The following is a 23,682-nucleotide window of genomic DNA, read 5'->3' on the forward strand; positions in this document are numbered from 1 at the left end:
GAAATGCAGCTAATCACCACGACCCATTGCCAACTCTTGGGCAACTCTTTTACTAACGAATAGTGGGATTGATCATCACATTATAGTGCCCCCATGTGTAAAAGGGCAAACATGTTTGATGTGACAGGGATCTGACTCTTTGATTACGCGTAGAGCTCCCTAACTACCTGGCCATGCCGGGCCCTTTAATTTTGAAGTTATAAACTAAAGAAAAGCAGATAGTATACACGCCCCCTATATAGTATTCGTGGGTTGCTCTATTCGAATAGTGGGATTTCACCGTAACCTTGGGGTTTGTGGGGAGCGCAATTTCTTATTTTCGCGATGACGGGGAGTGAGTCACGGATCTACACAGTCCAGCATGCTTCCGGCAATAAGTCTGATGAGACCTGGATTTGAAAGTACACGTGAAACATACAGGAACAGTTCACTCACAAGAATCACCATCTCGAATAAAACGCGGATAAACAAACACGGCTAGTAAGTGATTCCAACACAATTGAAAAATGTCATCAAACCAAAACACAGGAAAACACGTCTGTTACCTTTAGTACCATAAACTAGAAGCGTGAAATGAAGTCAAGGAAATGACGTATTACATTTCTATTATTACGTTGATTGTTGTTATTTGCTAGAATTAGCAGACGATCGTTTGTTTTGTAAACAAGAATGTATCTGGTACCAACTTGCATCGTACGCGACGACCAACGTTAACACTTGCATACACAGAAGTTAAATGGGATGGAAAGGTGCTAAACATAATTTTTTCAAATTACCCATAACCTCTATACGAATTACAATTAATTGCTCCAGTTGGTTTGTAAGTTCTGAAGACAAGACAGTACATCATCAAATATCAAAACATTCGTATGTTGCAATATTCATCTTTACTTCGGCGAAACGGAATTACTGCTTGCTTCGGAATTTTTGTGCAATACTATATGCGCATAGCCGTTCCCGATTTTGAAATGACAGATTACATGTAAGACAATTAGTTATTCGATAGCACCCACCGCTAACTCATGCGCTATTTACGTCAGATCGAACGGTAAAATTTAACTGCCACCTTTATAGCGTCCCCAAGCCTCCAAAGAGCAGAGAGCGTTTTTGCAAACCATAAGATTCACAGTCCAAGAGTGACAGAATGGAGATGAATTTGACAGTTCTCATGAAAACCTGACTATGTACTTTGACTTGACATGTAATCCATTAACTGACCACTAACGTACACTCAAACTTTTCAGTTAACAAGCTGCGCATGCGCTTGATCCATTTGCGCAGTATTTATGGTTAAAGGGAAAGTTACGATAATATGAAGGTCATTCTAATAAGTACAATATGCAAATTACAACAAAACTCTAAGTTGAAACAATAACTTGACATTGTTTAAAAAATTTTATCCACTATATGTGAAATTGTTTAAAGTTAAGCACAAAGCTACACAATGGGCTATCTGTGCTCTGCCCACCACGGGCATCGAAACCTGGTTTCTAACATTGTAAGTCTACAGACATACTGCTGTATCACTGGGAGTTAAACTGTTCTGTGAAATAAGCCAAAACTATATGAAAACAAAGGAATAAGTCAGTATGTCGTACAGTCAGCATAAATTAGTTTGTTTGTAATTAAGCACAAATCTACACAATGGGCTATCTGTGCTCTGCCCACCACAGGTACCGAAACACGGTTTCTATTTTCTAACCTGTTAAGTCTGCAGACATGCCGCTGTACCATAGGGGGTGAAATCGTTCTGACACTGGTGATCAGTGAACTTTGGATACTGTTAATACATGTTCTTCCAAAGGAGTAAGAAACCAGCCACACAAAACCTCGTATATTTGTACTGGTGAATAAGTGTTAATAGTATTATAGGCATATATTTCAAATACTAAATCATGTTGAACGATCCAAGATTGTGACGCGTTCTTTTCTATACACCTCTTGTTTTAGTAGCAGTGCGCTCACCTTGTGATTACTGGTCGATTTTCTTAGCGCAAGAGCTAAAGGTTCTTCTAACTGTTCTAAGATGGAATTCCTCATGTCAATAAAGAATGACGCGGGAAAACTGGAGATAGGCTCGACATCATATGAAATTAAGGCAGTGATGAGAAACACTACTAGTGGTGTAGGGTAGATTTTTACTTTTACATTGTTCTTTTATTTGACTGAAACATTTCTTGCAATTAACATTACCAACATACACACCGTTCCTTCATCACAAACTCGGCTTAGTCATTAAACATCCAGTGTTGTTTCATCGTGACTTCACAAAATACAACGAATACGCAGTTTAAGCTTTCAAAATACACGAAACAGTCACCTCGATAAAACACACATTCACGTATCAAGGTAGTAACAACGTCAAATTGACAGTAATTAAAATATTAACAGTACAGTGGTCAGCAGAACTGTGTTCGGAAATTAATAAAAAATCAGTATGCGAATTTTTTTTTAGTTTAAGGACAGAATTAAGTATTTTATGTGTGAATGAGGAAGTAAAAGAAAAGTGCTAGAAAATACATGAGGATTACAACTCTAAACTCGTGAAGACAAATTTATGTGAAGGGATGTGTACAGCAGAACTCGAATAGGTCAGAATCGTCTTCAATGAATTATTTGCTTATGATGAACACGCAATTAAAACAAGTTAACCATTCGTTTATTTGCTATAAAATGAAAGCATTTCTTACAATTTTCGACAATTGTAAACAGCGAAACATTTGAACAAAAGTGGAGACGTAACCTTTTAACCTATATAAAGGCAGCGATTTAACCACTTAACTTCACGACATTCAAATTCGAAGTTAACATTTGAAACCTTAACACACGGAATCATGCTGACGTAAAGACACAGTACATAGATTTAAAATCGACTCTGCCCTAGAACTATTACAAAGGCAACAGTTTTATCTTGATTTATTATAAAGTAAAGGGTGCACTAATGAGCAAGTCATTTGGACTTTGTTCACAATAAATTTTAGAGATGTATAACGTGCAATGTTACAGTAAAATAAACATATGATGTGTATAACCTGATCATGTAACGACCTTTTTGCAGTTGTACAGTAGGGCTGTGACGATTACACGATTAACCGGTTACGGTTCGGTTACTGCTCTTAACCGGTTAATCTAAGATTTTTTTCCGAGAAAAATAAACGAGGGAAAACAATACGATTATCTACATTTGCGTGTAAATATTCCATTATTTGACCTTGACATTGGTATGTTTGCCTATCGCGATTTTACGAACTGCTTGCCTTTTTGTTTGGTTGAATTTTCGTTGTTGTTGTTGAAAGCCTTTAGAGTTTTTGTTAACGTTCGTTGCGGCCGTCACGCGCAAATTCCTAGGGCTGTGACGATTACACGATTAACCGGTTACGGTTCGGTTACGAAGCAAAGATTAACCGGTTACAAAAGTCCGTAATCGTCGCAGCCCTATTGTACAGTCTACAACTAGATGTATCGACGCAAGGTCTCCTAAAGAGCTCCTCTGTTTCAAGAGTAAATAAAGCCGAAATTGAGAGTAGCAACTATGTTATTACTTGCTTTTGTGTTGCAGCCTGCAAAGTGCACAATTCTTCTTGTGATTCATGACACATGCACGTTTTACCAACGCCATGATAGTACAAATTGCAATTGGCTGACTAATAGATAAGACCATATTATACATTGATGCGAAAGGTAGCTCCCTTCAGGTGGTTTTCGGCCACCTTTCGGGAAAATACGTCAATACTGAGCTAACAACAAAAAACGCGATAATTTCTCTCGGGGCGGATTGTGACCCAGTGGTTAGTGTCCTATTATCACAAAAAAAACATAATAGTAACAACAATAAACACAAAATGTAATGATTTAGTCACTCTTTGAAGCTAAGCACAAAGCTATCCGATAGGTTATTTGTGTTTTTCTCACCATGGATATCGAAAGCCGGTTTCTAGCATTGTAAGCAGCAATATCGCTATGACACTTATAGCGACCCATAACATACAGCAAAGAAACGTCAGTAAAGTTCATATTATATAATTGACGTTCCAAATAAACTTGATAATGTTACTGAATGCGCCTTATTATTCTTTTTAGGATTAACTGGCTGTTCTATTTCGGATATTTTAGCAAATTTACACAAATAGACCCTGAAGTAGGAAGGCGCGGTTTCTTTTTACTTAGGGCGACAGGTCCTCAAATTCACAGGCCGGTGTGAATACAACTTAAAACGTGCTAGTACCAATTGGTTTATTTTTTTTCTTTTTTAATAAAAAGAAAATAGCAAAAGGGGTACTTCAGCGTTGACTTTTAACAAGAACTGAAAACACTGATACCCTTCGTCGAAAACGACTTGTTTGTCACACTACCTCTGCCAATTATAGTAATTGTTTCAAGAACTTGCCACCAGCGGGCCACTATAATTTGTAAAAAAAAAAAAAAAAAACACGCTGATACCCTTTGTCGAAAATGACTTATTTGTCAACTACTTCTTAAGTGAACCGTCCGTTAGAGATATTGGTTTAAAAACATGCTACAAGGAGGCCACTATAATTTGAAAAATCATTCGTGTGAACATTACACATTGTCAAAAACAGATATGTTATTAAATATTGATTGTCTGCGGAGAAAATGCCTTGATAATATATGGCTAACTTGTTTTAGTGCAAGTAGGCTATAAAATGTTAATAATACAAGATAACACTTGTCCGGAGTTGTTTTCACACTGATCATCTCGTAACGTATTCCGAGAATCTGAAACACCTTACTTCTATTACTTAATAATTTAGATCATTAAGCAGCGTCAATATGGAGGAGACAAGATGGCTACAGCGTGTTGATTTGTACTAGTTATTCTCGTTCTGATTTAGAACCTTATCTAAAGACAGATTTTTGTTGTTGTTCTTTTTATATACTGGAAGATACGCAAAACGTGTACACAGAAGAGGAAAACGGTAAACACAGAGCGGTTGTTCCGGTATGGTTTTATTAAGAATTAGTTGTTATTCAAAATACGCATTATTTCGTGACTAAAAATGTATACAATGCTCAGGGTACTCACACAGACGGACGCTATTCCTCAAGTCGGAGAGAGACTATAAGTGCCGATAAAATGTTTTACGAGTTTAAACGATTTAACACTAATACACAATTAAATGCACCATATCTAAGTACAAGGGCTAGGCTTGCTAGACTATCTGATACAATTAGATAGTTCAGCGATAAGCAAGAAATATTCTCTACTCAAAGAACATTCCAGTAAAGGAAAAAAAATTATGACCACGTGTGGATGAAGACGGTCCCATTGAAAGGACTACGCGCTGCAGAAGCAATATCGAACATAATTCCAAAGTTACCAATTAAGTTTATCTACACGAAATATGGAAAACATTTAGTAAAATTCACAAGTTTGTTGTTCATAAAAAATTGAGTTACGAATGTATTTGTACTCAAAATGTATCTGAATGTATTTGTACTCAAAATGTATCTGAATGTATTTGTACTCAAAATGTATCTGTGAATTGACGCCGCCAATTAGACACTGAAAAATCGGAGTTTAAAGTGATTGGTTTGTTTTGAATTTCGCACAAAGCTACACGAGGGCTATCTGCGCTAGCCGTCCTTAATTTAGTAGTGCAAGACTAAATGGAAGGCAGTTAGTCATCATACCCACCCCCAACTCTTAGGCTACTCTTTTACCAATGAAAATGATAAAAGACCCTTTTGACCATCACATTTTAACACCCCCACGGCCAAAAGGGCGACCATGTTTGGTGCAATGGGGATTTGAACCTGTGACCGTCAGATTACAAGTCAAGTGCCTTAACCACCTGGCCATGCCGACCAAGTTTAAAGAGATGTCCACGTGAAGAATAAATCTTTTGTCACTGTACAGTCTGTATATTGTACTTGCACGACATTTAGAACCTCCAAAATACATAGTTATGGTAAAACGAACAGTTGATAACCCGGATATTAAATACGTTACACCATGTTGACTGGCATTATGTGAAAAGGTCGAGACTTGCGAACTTTAATCCAACCATTGCAAATATGAATATATGTCGATTACACTACTTTTTTCAATATCTAATGCCAGCGAAGCCTTTCGCTCAATACCAGGACTGATTAGGCTGGCTTGCCTAGACAAGCGAGTGTATAATAAATAAACGAGAATTAAAATCCTTTATAAATAAATAAAAATCTCTATTCTCTAAAACTGTCATCTTTCTGTGATAAAAAAGCAAAAGTTTCGAACTATGCTAATCCCCTAAAGTAAATGAAATGAAATTTTTCGTATGAACGCTAGTATTGGACGAAAAGCCTAATCAGAACTGGATATAACAGATATAGTGTGATTGGCATGTTATTACATCTTTATTTTCGTCACATCTAAGTTCTTAGGATTACAACAAACAGGTCTCTCAAGATAAGAAATAAATCTTAACCATCAGCAAATACTAAATACTAAATTAAAATTACGCAATTTTCTTTCACAATTAGCAAAAGTAAAATCGCTTGTTTGATTGCTTTGTTAATTTCGTGCAAAGCCACACGAGGGATAACTGCGCTAGCCATCCCTAATTTCGAAGTGATATATAAATTAAAGGAAAGGCAGCCGGTCAACGTCTATTGCTAACTCTTAGGCTACACTTTACCAGCTAATAGTGTAACTGATTGAACATTATAACGCTAACACGGATTAAAGAACGTGTTTCGATCCCATGACCCCAGGGACTCTCTGATAATGGACAAGTAACATCATCTCTGGGTAAAATTCGTCCAAAATAATAATTAAAATTTTCTTTTTATAAACGTATAACTTCCGGCAACAAGAAATATACACACAAGTCCTTCAAGTTACGATAACGTAAGATTCTTTACTAAATAAGAAATAAAATAAATTCTATATCCACGAAATGAAATATTTGTAATTATAAGAATTTAAAATATATAACTATAAATTTTAAAAAATGCAATTAAAGTTGTCTGTACTGTTGTATTTATTTCTTCAAGAATTAAAAATAACAATGCACATAAACAAATTGCTATATTTGTCCAACATAAATCAAAAATACTTCTAACAAATAATAACCTTCTACTGCTGGTATTTAAATTGGAATGTTCGATGTTTTTATTGCAGTTAGGTTTTTGTTTTTTTTAAATATGGGATTTTATTGTTAGTTGACTACAACCAACTGACTTTATGGGTGAGAGAAACAAACGCTTACGTTTACCTGAAAACCCGAACGTCTCACCGTATCTCCGTTCATTTTCAACGTTTCTGTTTCTTATGACTCCCAGAGAATAACATGCATTGGTAATATTCCTCTTGCACCAAATATACAATTGTTCGCGAGGTTTAGAAGTCGCTAATGTGGAAGTAACTATTTTCAGTTTAGCCAACCACCACCAGAGGCTTAAGTGTCTTCAAAGTTTGGACTGGCAATAAACGTTTCAAAAAACGAGTCCCGTTCCGTCAGTGTTTATATTCGAAACCAGCCACAACAGCTTGTCTGCGCTGTTGACTGCGTGTTGATTCCATTTCACACCACTAGAGGTGCTGTTAAATCTATATACTAAATAGTAGCTGCCCTGAATTTGTTTCACTTATGGGCGCCCCTTCCTATCGCTCCGCCTTTACAGTTTGTTCTCAGTTATAGGTGCGGCTGTATTCATTTTATGCAATACAAGCTTTAAATAAAAAAATAATTATATAATTTATAGAAGAATTGTAAAAACTTTAGGCTGTGCCCCGTTTGTTTGTTTTTTAACTGTTCTTGGTATATATACATTTATTGTATATGAATACACGTGTTTATACACACACCTATATACATACATTTTCATATATACACGACAAAAATGATGAAATCATACCGAAATAAATATTAATGCCATTTGAAAAAATAAACTGGAAATTACACACGTATATGAATCCCTTTTAATATCAATTTTTTACACAACGTAATTATTCAAGTAGGCATCGTACCATGTTTGATGAAGTCACTTGCCGTTATAATCCCAAGGCTAAAGTTTGGCTAAATTGTCCGAAATGTACGTGAACAAAACAATATGTAAAAAATCCGCTAAACCTCAATAAAAACAGTTTTTGTTTAAATTTTGAAGACAATTTTTTCTTTTCAAAATGAAAACCTGAACAAAGTATTATTATTAAGCAATTATTTTAACCGTTACAAAATAGTTAATTATTATTATTCACATAAATTACTATTAACATGACAAAGGATAAAATATTATTGCAGCATGGTATCAATCAGAAGAGAAATCCATTAACCGAAGTGCTTTCTGAAAGTGGACTTTACATGGACTTCATAATAGGGAGTTTACTTTCCGAAAGCGCCAGTCTTTTTCTCTCTCGTCGTTTGGGTGCATATGTGTATACCCAGAAGGGTCAGGTGCACTTAACATCTTCCTCCGAGTTTATTTTCTCATTTTCGTTGTTCCAATTTCGCGCGCACAACCATCGGAATTGACCGTTACTTAACTCCCTACTCCCTCACAGCTGAAAGGGCGAGCATGTTCGGTGTGACAGGAATTCCAACCCACCAGAAGCAGACTGCGCAGAGATTTTTATAAATGTACACTACTAACAATTACTTGTAATTGATCGGTTATCACTGTTACCACACATCTCTTTTGCTCTTGGCCCGTAATTCAGAAACGTGATAAATATAGTTGGGCAAGAAAAATTACCGATTTTAAACTTGTTGCTTCATTCGATTGAATTAATTTTGGAAATTAAAACAAAAAAAGGTCTACATTTCCGTAAGATAACCGGAAATCTAGCCAAAACTCTCAGAATTTTTATTTCCAGAATTTTGGCTAGTTCAGGTAATTTAGCCTGCACATTATAACTTTTAAACTGAAAAAGCATTTTATAACTTATTACTCTTAGGCTACTCTTTTACCAACGAATAGTGGGATTGATTGAAACTTAATAGCGTACCCGCGACCCTCAGATTGCGAGTTAAATGCCGTAACCAACAATGCCCGGCCGTATGAGGCAAAGACCAAGGCTGAAGGTGATACCTATTTTATGAAAACTATACCCGTGAATATAATATCGTTAGATAATATTATATGTGCTTTAATCTTAAAGTTGTAAATAAAAAAATAATACATAAAAAACAACAATATCCCATATGTATTTATGTTTCTTGCCTCAATGATTTGAATACTGTTTCTACACCATAAAGATAAATTATGAGTTCTACGTTATTGTTACAAAAGTCAAGGTACTGGAAAACAAAGCCGGTTACACAACGTGTATTATTGGATTTTCCCACACTTTCTCTGTATCATGTTAACAGTAATGTGAGTAAACTGACATTTTGTGAAGTCTTCTGCACATTTCACCTATCGTTAACTCTAACAACAGAACATGTTTCCATATATAGTTGTCCAATCGTTGTTTGCATTCCCGTTGAATTTTTTTAAGTTAACATAACAATCAGAACAAATTTCTAGTTTATTAAATCTAATAAGATCATATTAACATAATAGGAAAAACTACATTGTTATGTGGTTCTCGAGTCCCGTTCAACTCACCATATACATTAAACCGTAATTAATTTGGGTGTTTGAATAATATTGTAGCATTGCACCTAGTTTATTACTCGTTATTATACAGCAGACCAACTCTTTGGCGATTATTTTACAGATTTCCTTCCACCAAAGGTAAACTTTAAAATATAACATGGACTTGGAGGACTAATACGTTCGTATGCTGTGGAGCACAGTTCGCCTATTCGAGGATCACCTGCACAACTTGGGACAACAGACCCTAACTTACTTTAATTTGCTGAACGAAGTCATATTGATGAGTCTTGAACAGTTCAAACTTCAGTAAGCGTAGCGTCAGTGTATTAGATCTGCGTGTGATGTATTCATGACGTCCTATATGTACCCTGAAAATGAAGAACAAAGTTCTCCGTGATAAAAAACGGAAGAAAAAAGAAAAACTCGTGACCCTATTGCAAACCTGCATGCACGCGAGATAAAAATTTCGCGAAGTTGGGGGTTGCACATCGCGTAATAAAGACGTTTTTCCAGTATCATATAAGCAAAAGTTTCATTATAGTATTAACTGATATTTTAAGAGTGTAACGTATATGTTTCATACACAAGTTTTCGACTTTCGAATCAACGTTATCATAATGCTATTACAAGGCTTCAAATTGGTTTGTTTTACCGATTCGATTGAAGACAGAATGATTCCTTGTGCAGTGCGACAGAGCCGACCGTTTCTTTAAAAAAACAACAAAGTAAAGCATATCACGTTTCTAAAAGGGTAATTGAGAATTACGTGATGAGCCATGGTATTAGGGCGAAAGACCTCGTCGGCACCAGATATGGCAGGTTAAGTGTGGTTAATATAATATTACATATTCTTTGTTTTCACTCACAAGTTCTTAAAATTTCTACGTTATGCGCGCCGTTACCTTTCAAAAATAACTTTATTCGGTAAACACATCACGCTTCTAAGCAGGTGACTAAGATTTAACTTCCTACGTTATTCGATCTTTTTCATACGAAGAAGTGACACACATTATTTTACTAGAAATTTCTATTATAACGGATAAAAACCCTACGTTGCCCTTGTTTCAGGTTGAAGTTTCAAACTCGAACATTAAGGGCCGTGCTCTAATTATGATTATAGGGCTTCGAAAATTCTAGCAAAACTTCAACAGGTACACAGGGGCGTATACGAGGGGGGGGGGGGCAAGTGTCCTCACAACTTTTTGCATAAAAACTTGTTCCTTTTGTTGAGTGTAATGCTACTTAAATCTGATATAATTTGCGTGCGTGTGTTTTAATATGATTTACAAAACGTATGTTTAACTCGACATCACCACCCCTTTCCAATCGTGGTCAAATTTATATTGCTGAGTAAAATGCCACCCCTAAGACTATGGAGTTGTTTAATACAGTTTTTCGAATATGCGTGAAAATCTGTTTCAAAACAGCTTTGTTTGAATAGATTATATAAAAGTTACCTATCTGTTACCTACAAATTCCTGGTCTCAACGAAAACATACAACGAGATTACATTCTCCTGATCCAGGAGCACTAAGCAGGTGATAAGAATGCGTTACACCTCGAACATTCGAAAACCCATCTGTTTAGTTTGTTTTGAATTTCGCACAAAGCTATACGAGGGCTATCTGTGTTAGCCGTCCCTAATTTTGCAGTTTAAGACTAGAGGGACGGTTGGTAGTCATCACCACCCACCGCCTACTCTTGGACTATTCTTTTACCAACGAATAGTGGGATAGACCGTCACATTATAACGCCCTCACGGTTGAAAGAGTGAGCATGTTTGGTGTGAAGGGGATTCGAACCCGCGACCCTCAGATTACGAGTCGAGTGCCTTAACTACCTGGCCATGCCGGGTCAAACCCAACTATAGTGGAAAGTAAAATAAAGATGGGTCACAAGTCTCTTATCGCTTACAATGAATTTAAATTTTGATGAACTCTAACCACGTGTCTAACCTGTAAATAACTACTGAAACACGCGTGATTATCTGTTGTGTTCGTTTATGTGAAAAATTCAAGGTAAAAACCAAAATGACTAAATCTGAATTATTTTTAAACAGTGAGTTACTTCAACATACTCTTATACTGTAATTTCAATATTTTAATTCCGGAATAGTATTAGATACATTTTGTTAATGTACAATTTAATAAACCATCCTAACTAGTAGAATGCAATGTTATAAAAGAAAATTTAATTATGATTATAATGCATAGATTCGTTTGTTCGGCACTCTCATTGTAAGCGATACTTTCGGTCGTAATTCCAATAATATCTCATAAGGTCTTGCCAACTTAACGGATTTGGAATAGTTCTAAATACATGCAATAATATAACAAAGCATTAGTCGTTTTATTACAAAGCAAGAGGGAATCCTAAATAGCCGCAAAACTTTTTTTTTAGGTAGGAGTACAGTAAATTAATCTACGATGTCTTTGATTTTTTACCTTTTTATTAGCTGTATTTCTGTGCCTATGTCTATATCGATTTTATTACTCATTAGGATCTCTACCAGCCTACCCTCAAATTGAAATTCTTTTAGGTAGGATTAGAGAGAATTAGTCTACGAAATCCAGGACATTGTCAAATACATCAATCGAAAGGGTTTGACCTTTTGAGTCCAACGCGGTCATCGGTCAAGAGATGATGGAACTATGAACTACAAAAACTGTACTAAAACAAAACAAAAAAACAAACTCGGAGCCTATTCTATGGACCACTCTACTGCGGCTACAATGAAAAAGGGTTAAAAACATTATACAAGTTCGTGTACAATACATGTGTTATTATATATCAAACCATTCCACAGGCTAAGGAAGACAAGAATAAAACTGGTAGTCACTTTAACTTTTTTTTTTTTTAATGTTGAAACACGGAATACAGAAAACATCACTTTTCTAACCCCACCTTCTCATCTCACTCTCTCAAATGAAGAACTTTAGCGCTAGAATACGATTGAAAAATAAGGCCTAATAATTGTATCTTCAAACCCCTGCGGACATAACAATGTTGGTTTGATATGTAGGTTTCTTGTTCAATAATAACAGCCTTATGCTACGACAACTACCATAGTATCAACTACTAGGTAACCGGTTGGGACATAACAGTACAGCTTTCTTTGAGTAGGTTGTATAAAAGTTGCCTATCTGTTAATAATTTTACAGACCAGTTTTGACTCAAGTTTCTAGTATCAAGTACGGAAAGTTGTATTCTGGTAACACATATCTGTTAATAATTTTGGTATCAAGTACGGAAAGTTGTATAAAAGTTGCCTATCTGTTAATAATTTTACAGAAACCATCGTTACGGAAAGTTGTATAAAGAGAAAAACCATCGTTAAGAGAAAAAACGTAAAAACATATTAACTGTGTTCAATTGATCATACATTTTACGTAACTAAAAGTTCTTACGTATTTCAGAAATCATTATAATATGCACCAAAAAGTATGAACTTAAAACCTAGAAAAACGTTTTCCTATTTTGTTATTCATAATAATTACTTCGGGTCATCGGGTCACCAGATAAACACGTCACGATATTATTATTTAAGTTACTGTGAGAATAGTGTTTCCAAAATGTAGAACATAGTTTGTTTTGAATTTCGCGCAAAGCTACTCGAGGGCCATCTGCGCTAGTCGTCCTTAATTTAGCAGTATAAGACAAGAGGGAAGGTAGTTAGTCGTCACTACCCACCGCCAACTCTTGAGCTACTCTTTAATCAACGAATAGTGAGATTGAACGTCACATTATAACGCCCCCACTACTGAAAGAGCCAGCATGTTTGGTGTGACGGGGATTCGAACCCGCGACCCTCGGATTACGAGTCGTAGAACATAGTAATCGACCAATTATCAATCTCTTTTGAAACAGGATTAATTTCCTTTGTTTATTCTCTCGCCTTTTTCCATGAAGGTTTTAGTAAAAAACTTAAAAGGAAAGGAAGATTTCAGATAGAGTTACCTCAGTTTTTTCAAACTTATTTAGATCTTAACACTCCTACGAAAAGACGTTCCTAGTCCTGATTTCTCCAAGCCCGTTCCCCTGGCTGTGGTTTCGCTAGATAGTAGATAGGGACAGTGGGAATCTCGTTAATCCATTCATTAATGGATTTAAATGGCAATTTCATTTAAATACAAAATTATTAGCCTGATATTAATAACCTTTCAAGTTGCTCTGGGGCCTATTGGGCCCCACTTTTCGTAAGAGTGTTAAAGAAAACAAGTTTTGACAACCGGTGTGAATGTATTAATATTTGAAAACGGACACAGTATTTTGTTAGTAAAAACTTTTTACAGCACTTAAATATCTCTTCCTTTAGAAATAGGAAGCAAAGCCTTAATTTTAACTCCTGGTCTACTTCACAAACCGACACGTCATTCGGGTGGAAAAAATGAAAGTGAAAGAAAACGGGGTCAATTATTGATGAAAATTGTCAGTGATTTGGATGATTTATGAGCTTTCGGGGTGTAGCTGCTTGAGGCATGCTCCCGTTAGGTTAAAGAAACCAGCGGCGCTCTAGTGATGAAAAAACAAAATGATAATCACTTTCCAAGATCAGGTCGAAGAAAATAAGTCCGATAAATGAAAATTACTGGCACAAAAATAGACTAAATATTATGATAATCACGTTCCTCGTTGTTATTATGCTATTTATAAATGTATTTTATTTCTTTATATGTGGAATTCACGAAATGTTTAACCCTTATTTGATCACAATAAAACGCAAGGGATCTGGAGCAATAGGTCAGAATTCAAAATGTGATATATATATACATACACACAGTTAATACTAGAAATATGGGTTGTTTTTTTATGCTATCTAACAATATTCTCGTCTATACATTGTAAGGTCTAGTATATTTAATACTGCAAAACCGGTTACAAACTCGAATAATGATGAATTTAGAGCAGAGCTAATAAACGTCATCCACCGACAACTTTTCCGCTACCTTTGTCAAACCGAATACTCCGATTTGACCGTCACTCTTATAATGCACTGATAATCCCAGGGTATAGAGCTTTTTTTTTTTTTGGCGGCTACAGTCCGACATACTAACTATTTTGCTTCATCTCTATACAGAATAATACACTTGTCATGATTAGTAGCCTATACGTTCACTGATGTTTAAGTATTAATTAGTTACCAGAGAAACTAAATATTAATTAAGTTAATATTTAACTTAAAAAGGAAAGGAAGATTTCAGATAAAGTTACCTCAGTTTTTTCTGAGGTAAAAAAATACCTCAAAATCAAGGTCTTCATTTGACCTGAAAAAAACTGAAAATACAGTTACAGTATTTTTTGTAATATAGATTACAAAATGTGTAATATTGTATTACGGTGTAAATATACACCGTACGATTTAGGTGATTGTGTAGGCTACTAATCATGACAACAGTTGAAAAAACTTAATATTAAAGATGCTTATTTAGCTCCATATCATTTTAATATAAACGATGGAGAAGGCCTGAGAGTTTCCACTGAGCCACCGAGGATTTAGATCCTGGTAAGGAATTGAAGAGTTACGATCTGAATATTTGGTTGTTGTTTATCAGTACTGTACCACCCACGGGGATCGAACCCCGAATGTAAGTGTTACCATTGAGCTACCGGGGAACCAAAGTCGAGTAAGACATTAAGAGCAATGATGGAACTTGTTCTCTGAAAATTATTGAAATACTCCAAGAATTGGTTTGTGACAATGATTAGATGAAATGTTCTGGTCTTAAGCGCTATATAGGTTATGCGACTTGTTAAACTAAAAACAAAAAAAGCAAAAATTATAACAAGAACAAAATATGAAATAACTTGTAGGCCACGCTACTCTGCCACCCATACACACCCTCTTATTATGAGTCGACCACCCCTGTCAATTCACATAGCAGCAGTTTCACTTACATTTGTGTGTCGCGTCCGTGCTGCATATTGACCTGAATCGTTATCTAATGACGTATCAACAACTCAAAACACAGTTAACACTGACAGGCAAAGAAGTGTCGGTTCACTTGGTGAATCTACGAATCGTACCCTTTCAAACTACTGCAAAATTTCAAACAGCGGCAAAAACAAAACCTGTTAGTGCTAGAGATAAAATACATTAATTGTGAAACAGTATTTGAGACATTTTGTTCACAGCATTATTTGTTATGCTATCTATAAGAAATAATTTACCAAATGCAAAGTCCAATCTCTCTTCAGCTGTCATGACACGGTTACCGCATATTCTTTTGGTTCACAGGTTTTCATATCATTATGTTTTTCCATGTTCCAATTATTAACAGTTCTAACAGTGCGTTCACTCATAACACTAGCTGGTTATTTGAGGTTGAGAAACCTCTACGTGAACAATATTTCGTAAAGCTTGATGATGAAATACCCACTTGACTTAAAAATATATCTCAGAACAGCTGGTATGGGTATCAACACTTTTATTGATAAGCAGAGAAAAACGTTTCGACCTTCCTAGGTCATCTTCAGGTTAACCGATCTGAGATGTACTATTTCGTAAACTTAATTTTTTTTTCTTCATAGGATTTATGGATACGGTTTCAAAGTGTTTGTTCGAATTTCGCGCAAAACTACGCGAGAGATATCAGCGCGACCTAACCCTAATTTAACACTGAAAAAATTAGGGGCAAGGCAGCTAGTCATTACCACTCACCGCCAACTCCTGGACTACTCTTTTACCAACTAAAAGTGAAGTTGACCGTCACATATAATGCCTCTACAGCTGAAAGGACGAGTATCTTCGATGATCGGATTCAAACCTGGGTTTCGCACATTGCGAGTCAAGTGCCCTGACTACAGGCTCTTAAACACAAATGTTAGATATCTAAAATAGTTGGGTAACTAAACAGGTGTACACCAGAGAAAATATACACAACTTAAGTAAAATACGAAATCGATACACAAATACCGGTTCTAGTAGCAGTTTTCAGTTACTTAAGGTTATTTTTAATTTGGAAGTAATATTCATCTTTAATTCGTTTAACCTAGACCAGTTATGATTTGTTTTGTGCATATGGGTATGAAATTATTATCATGGGATTGTAACGTCAGCTGCATGAAATAAGTATCATTCATCCTCCCCAGTATGGACAGTTGGAGACTTAATTTTAGATCTGTCATTCGGTTTGTAAGGTGCAAATGGTGAATCGTGGTTTTAGCTATGCGTATAATATCTACGTGTATATTATGTAGAAATATCACGTTCCTCTATCATCTACAATGGTATATATACTTTTATTATCAATTATTTAATTTATTCACTGTCATGGCGGAAACATGTGGTCCAATATGTTCAATATTATCTTGTTCTAGCTACTTCAGTCATTTGTTCTTTTGTTAGATAACATTCTGTCCGCAAGGGTATTTCATTGTGTTTGGGATCTGGATTAAAACTATTTAGAAATGGAATATCCTTTGATGGTCGAAGTCTGGCGTCAACTAAATACGACAATTGACCAATGCAATAAGAGAATAGGTGATGAGGTGAAAAGGTCCCTTAAACAAAGACAAGCCTGATGTTTGGAAAGCGGGTGTCATCTGTGCATCAGTTTCTTCCAAGTTTGCCAGAAATAAGACCTTTACAAGTTAGTTCCGGATTCTAGTGTTGAGATAATCCACCTCACATAACTTGGGTGGGAACTGTCACTGGCCACACGTAAGCCCGTGCTCAGTTTTCTGTATTTTTCTTTGTAATACATAAATATTTTGATCGTTTTATTCTGTGTCCTCGAAGCGAAGAGAAATAACGTTACTTTTCTGACCATCCCTGGGTTATTAACTCTAAATGCCTACCACGATTGGACTATATTCAGTTTCCACACCAACTCCGAAAACCCAGTCGAACACTCACATACAAGAATTTAACTTAAATTACTGGAACGAACATAGTGTTATTCGTGGGTACTATCAGAAAAAACTTGTCAGCAAATCAGTTTCATATGGAAAATATTTTTTTCTTTTCTTTTATATACGCAAGACTTGTAAATAGAATATAAATATAAACTAATACACACTATATCTAACCACTGGGTGGTTTCCACTCTGTACTGGGTTCGTTTTTTCTCTCATTACCTGTATAGTTGTTTAAAACATCAAAAGATGAATACATTCTGTTTCGACGCTATCTTTTCTTTTGATGTTAATATTAATCTACATATATTTGTTTGTATGTAAATAAATACGAAACAAGAAGACCTGCGGCATTTTATCTCTTTCGTAGCACCACCGATCTCGTGATGTAAACTAATAGATTACTGTTACTAAGAGCCTTCAATTAAGTAAGCATTCATTTGTTTTAAGCAAAGCCACACTGGACTGCTGCATCCATGGCAGGTTATCAAGACACCAGGATTTTATCGTTTTAATTCAAATAAATAAACAATACACAATTCTTTAACGGAAGTTGGAGGAGTGATTTTTTACGCGGAGGAGAATAGCTAGGACAAAAACAAGTTTTTATGTTATCACCGCCATGTATTTATTAAGCCTTTTCGTTGAATAAATAAACTGTGAAATTAGCCTTAAATTTATTTTTAATGTTTTCACAAATACAGTGGTTGTAAAGTAGTTCAGAGACATGTAGTTGATAAACTTTTAAAAATCGCATGTCTTCTGAAACGTCATATCGAATATTATCCACAATTTAAGAGTTTTCAAAATTATTTACAGGCTATTTATTGTTGTTAATCCGTTACAAAAACCGACAGTTTTCATAAACTTACTAAACTGGTATTTGATAAGCAAACTTATTAATTTTATTTTTAAACAAAATGAAAAATCCCCTGAAAACTTATATAATGAAATATTTCTACTTAGTGATAGTTTTAATCATCGCCCACAGTACGTATTAAACAATACTTATATTCACAAAAGACCGCTTACATTTGTTAACAATGTGCAGTGAACAATATTTGTATTCACACAAGGCCACATACACAGGAAACATTTAACAGTGTGAAGTAAACAATACTTATATCCACACAAAACTATTTACATGAACATTTAACAATTTGATATAGTTATTCAGAACGATAAGACTTCCTAATACTATAAAACAATTATTTTTTTAAATTCCAAATACATTATTGTATCAGCATCTCTTATGGTTAAGAGAAATATTATTAACATTAGTAATAAAACGATTAACCCCGCAAAAATAAGGATTGCTAACGTTTCGACAAAATTTGTGATAAAAATCGAATATTAACATGTATATCTATGGGTGTGTATATATGTGTAGAAAACATCGACTGTTGCCATGTGGTTGTCTTGGATTTCACCGAAAGGTCAACGACCATCATTCACATACATTTCAGTGTGCTTACAATATACTACAATGTTTCTATGGAAACTGCAAATACTTTCAACGAATGCATTTCAAGTATTTACAATTTAACTTGATGGCTGTCAAGTCTACTTCACAGCACGTGTCTCGTGTTGGCTTTGGGACTCCCTCCTTTCATTGTGTAATTATTAACTGTGATCAATGCCCTTTCCCTGGACTTCAGTGTTTCTTTCACACCATATCTAAAACTTTGTTTTATGTCTGAGCATTTTACTATTATTTTTCAAAATATCTTTCTTATGCATTCTAAATATTTTAGTATATACAATTTATTCCTTTCATAACAATTATTTTACAATTCATTCACACGAACATTTTCTTTGTCTATTTTGAATTTTGCACGAAGCTACACGAAGGATTTACGTGTTAGCCGTCCCTAATTTACCAGACTAGAGGGAAGGTAACTAGTCACCATCACCCACCCCCAACTCTTGAACTATTCTTTTACCAACGCATAGTGGGATTAATCGTAACATTTTAACGACCCGACGGTTGAAAGGGCGAGGATGTTTGGTGTGACGGGGATTCGAACCCACGACCCTCAGATAACGAGTCGAGCGCTTTAACCACCTTCACCTTGGATAGGTCACTGAAATTAGTGTGCTCTAAATCAATTTACTTGCAAATCCTGCAATGCACTGTTGTAAGGATTTATCATACTTTGTATGATAAGGAATCCTGAGTAGAACTTTACTGAAATGGTTTGAATGAAAATTGAAGTGATGGTGTTTCAGATAGTTACATCTTCTGGTCCATATTAATCAATGAATTTAGTTTTCTGTTACTTGCTTCTGACAAGAGTGTGTTTTAAGTTGATACAGAGAATGTTTGGGTAACTGTACTGTTAGTTATCAGTTGCTTGCTTCTGACAAGAGTGTGCTTTAAGATGATACAGAGAATGTTTGGGTAACTGTACTGTTAGTTATCTGTTGCTTGCTTCTGACAAGAGTGTGTTTTAAGGTGATACAGAGAATGTTTGGGTAACTGTACTGTTAGTTATCTGTTGCTTGCTTCTGACAAGAGTGTGTTTTAAGGTGATACAGAGAATGTTTGGGTAACTGTACTGTTAGTTATCTGTTGCTTGCTTCTGACAAGAGTGTGTTTTAAGGTGATACAGAGAATGTTCGGGTAACTGTACTGTTAGTTATCTGTTGCTTGCTTCTGACAAGAGTGTGTTTTAAGGTGATACAGAGAATGTTTGGGTAACTGTACTGTTAGTTATCTGTTGCTTGCTTCTGACAAGAGTGTGTTTTAAGGTGATACAGAGAATGTTTGGGTAACTGTACTGTTAGTTATCTGTTGCTTGCTTCTGACAAGAGTGTGTTTTAAGGTGATACAGAGAATGTTCGGGTAACTGTACTGTTAGTTATCTGTTGCTTGCTTCTGACAAGAGTGTGTTTTAAGGTGATACAGAGAATGTTTGGGTAACTGTACTGTTAGTTATCTGTTGCTTGCTTCTGACAAGAGTGTGTTTTAAGGTGATACAGAGAATGTTTGGGTAACTGTACTGTTAGTTATCTGTTGCTTGCTTCTGACAAGAGTGTGTTTTAAGGTGATACAGAGAATGTTCGGGTAACTGTACTGTTAGTTATCTGTTGCTTGCTTCTGACAAGAGTGTGTTTTAAGGTGATACAGAGAATGTTTGGGTAACTGTACTGTTAGTTATCTGTTGCTTGCTTCTGACAAGAGTGTGTTTTAAGGTGATACAGAGAATGTTTGGGTAACTGTACTGTTAGTTATCTGTTGCTTGCTTCTGACAAGAGTGTGTTTTAAGGTGATACAGAGAATGTTTGGGTAACTGTACTGTTAGTTATCTGTTGCTTGCTTCTGACAAGAGTGTGTTTTAAGGTGATACAGAGAATGTTTGGGTAACTGTACTGTTAGTTATCTGTTGCTTGCTTCTGACAAGAGTGTGTTTTAAGGTGATACAGAGAATGTTTGGGTAACTGTACTGTTAGTTATCTGTTGCTTGCTTCTGACAAGAGTGTGTTTTAAGGTGATACAGAGAATGTTTGGGTAACTGTACTGTTAGTTATCTGTTGCTTGCTTCTGACAAGAGTGTGTTTTAAGGTGATACAGAGAATGTTTGGGTAACTGTACTGTTAGTTATCTGTTGCTTGCTTCTGACAAGAGTGTGTTTTAAGGTGATACAGAGAATGTTTGGGTAACTGTACTGTTAGTTATCTCTTGCTTGCTTCTGACAAGAGTGTGTTTTAAGGTGATACAGAGAATGTTCGGGTAACTGTACTGTTAGTTATCTGTTGCTTGCTTCTGACAAGAGTGTGTTTTAAGGTGATACAGAGAATGTTTGGGTAACTGTACTGTTAGTTATCTGTTGCTTGCTTCTGACAAGAGTGTGTTTTAAGGTGATACAGAGAATGTTTGGGTAACTGTACTGTTAGTTATCTGTTGCTTGCTTCTGACAAGAGTGTGTTTTAAGGTGATACAGAGAATGTTCGGGTAACTGTACTGTTAGTTATCTGTTGCTTGCTTCTGACAAGAGTGTGTTTTAAGGTGATACAGAGAATGTTTGGGTAACTGTACTGTTAGTTATCTGTTGCTTGCTTCTGACAAGAGTGTGTTTTAAGGTGATACAGAGAATGTTTGGGTAACTGTACTGTTAGTTATCTGTTGCTTGCTTCTGACAAGAGTGTGTTTTAAGGTGATACAGAGAATGTTAGGGTAACTGTACTGTTAGTTATCTGTTGCTTGCTTCTGACAAGAGTGTGTTTTAAGGTGATACAGAGAATGTTTGGGTAACTGTACTGTTAGTTATCTGTTGCTTGCTTCTGACAAGAGTGTGTTTTAAGGTGATACAGAGAATGTTTGGGTAACTGTACTGTTAGTTATCTGTTGCTTGCTTCTGACAAGAGTGTGTTTTAAGGTGATACAGAGAATGTTGGGTAACTGTACTGTTAGTTATCTGTTGCTTGCTTCTGACAAGAGTGTGTTTTAAGGTGATACAGAGAATGTTTGGGTAACTGTACTGTTAGTTATCTGTTGCTTGCTTCTGACAAGAGTGTGTTTTAAGGTGATACAGAGAATGTTTGGGTAACTGTACTGTTAGTTATCTCTTGCTTGCTTCTGACAAGAGTGTGTTTTAAGGTGATACAGAGAATGTTTGGGTAACTGTACTGTTAGTTATCTGTTGCTTGCTTCTGACAAGAGTGTGTTTTAAGGTGATACAGAGAATGTTTGGGTAACTGTACTGTTAGTTATCTGTTGCTTGCTTCTGACAAGAGTGTGTTTTAAGGTGATACAGAGAATGTTTGGGTAACTGTACTGTTAGTTATCTGTTGCTTGCTTCTGACAAGAGTGTGTTTTAAGGTGATACAGAGAATGTTGGGTAACTGTACTGTTAGTTATCTGTTGCTTGCTTCTGACAAGAGTGTGTTTTAAGGTGATACAGAGAATGTTTGGGTAACTGTACTGTTAGTTATCTGTTGCTTGCTTCTGACAAGAGTGTGTTTTAAGGTGATACAGAGAATGTTGGGTAACTGTACTGTTAGTTATCTGTTGCTTGCTTCTGACAAGAGTGTGTTTTAAGGTGATACAGAGAATGTTTGGGTAACTGTACTGTTAGTTATCTGTTGCTTGCTTCTGACAAGAGTGTGTTTTAAGGTGATACAGAGAATGTTTGGGTAACTGTACTGTTAGTTATCTGTTGCTTGCTTCTGACAAGAGTGTGTTTTAAGGTGATACAGAGAATGTTCGGGTAACTGTACTGTTAGTTATCTGTTGCTTGCTTCTGACAAGAGTGTGTTTTAAGGTGATACAGAGAATGTTTGGGTAACTGTACTGTTAGTTATCTGTTGCTTGCTTCTGACAAGAGTGTGTTTTAAGGTGATACAGAGAATGTTTGGGTAACTGTACTGTTAGTTATCTGTTGCTTGCTTCTGACAAGAGTGTGTTTTAAGGTGATACAGAGAATGTTCGGGTAACTGTACTGTTAGTTATCTGTTGCTTGCTTCTGACAAGAGTGTGTTTTAAGGTGATACAGAGAATGTTTGGGTAACTGTACTGTTAGTTATCTGTTGCTTGCTTCTGACAAGAGTGTGTTTTAAGGTGATACAGAGAATGTTTGGGTAACTGTACTGTTAGTTATCTGTTGCTTGCTTCTGACAAGAGTGTGTTTTAAGGTGATACAGAGAATGTTCGGGTAACTGTACTGTTAGTTATCTGTTGCTTGCTTCTGACAAGAGTGTGTTTTAAGGTGATACAGAGAATGTTTGGGTAACTGTACTGTTAGTTATCTGTTGCTTGCTTCTGACAAGAGTGTGTTTTAAGGTGATACAGAGAATGTTTGGGTAACTGTACTGTTAGTTATCTCTTGCTTGCTTCTGACAAGAGTGTGTTTTAAGGTGATACAGAGAATGTTCGGGTAACTGTACTGTTAGTTATCTGTTGCTTGCTTCTGACAAGAGTGTGTTTTAAGGTGATACAGAGAATGTTTGGGTAACTGTACTGTTAGTTATCTGTTGCTTGCTTCTGACAAGAGTGTGTTTTAAGGTGATACAGAGAATGTTTGGGTAACTGTACTGTTAGTTATCTGTTGCTTGCTTCTGACAAGAGTGTGTTTTAAGGTGATACAGAGAATGTTGGGTAACTGTACTGTTAGTTATCTGTTGCTTGCTTCTGACAAGAGTGTGTTTTAAGGTGATACAGAGAATGTTTGGGTAACTGTACTGTTAGTTATCTGTTGCTTGCTTCTGACAAGAGTGTGTTTTAAGGTGATACAGAGAATGTTGGGTAACTGTACTGTTAGTTATCTGTTGCTTGCTTCTGAC

General features: G+C 35.8%; 1 protein-coding gene across 11 annotated transcripts in view; it reads right to left on the bottom strand.

Moving 5' to 3' along the window:
- Positions 1-23,682, bottom strand: part of LOC143222076 (adenosylhomocysteinase-like 1) — a 123,162-nt gene that overhangs the window by 44,806 nt on the left and 54,674 nt on the right. The window contains exon 1 of one of the 11 annotated variants that reach the window (XM_076447958.1): positions 15,715-15,763. The exons of 6 other annotated variants lie outside the window; for them this stretch is intronic. In XM_076447958.1, the coding sequence (XP_076304073.1) occupies positions 15,715-15,748 (34 nt within the window). In that variant the 5' untranslated portion in view covers positions 15,749-15,763. Of the gene's footprint in view, positions 1-7,214; positions 7,523-15,714; positions 15,764-23,682 lie in introns of those variants that run through there. 4 more of the 11 variants (XM_076447954.1, XM_076447953.1, XM_076447955.1 and 1 more) reach the window with 4 other exon arrangements.

Source organism: Tachypleus tridentatus, chromosome 8 (genome assembly GCF_004210375.1).
Source record: "Tachypleus tridentatus isolate NWPU-2018 chromosome 8, ASM421037v1, whole genome shotgun sequence".
NCBI classification, from domain to species: Eukaryota; Metazoa; Arthropoda; class Merostomata; order Xiphosura; family Limulidae; genus Tachypleus; species Tachypleus tridentatus.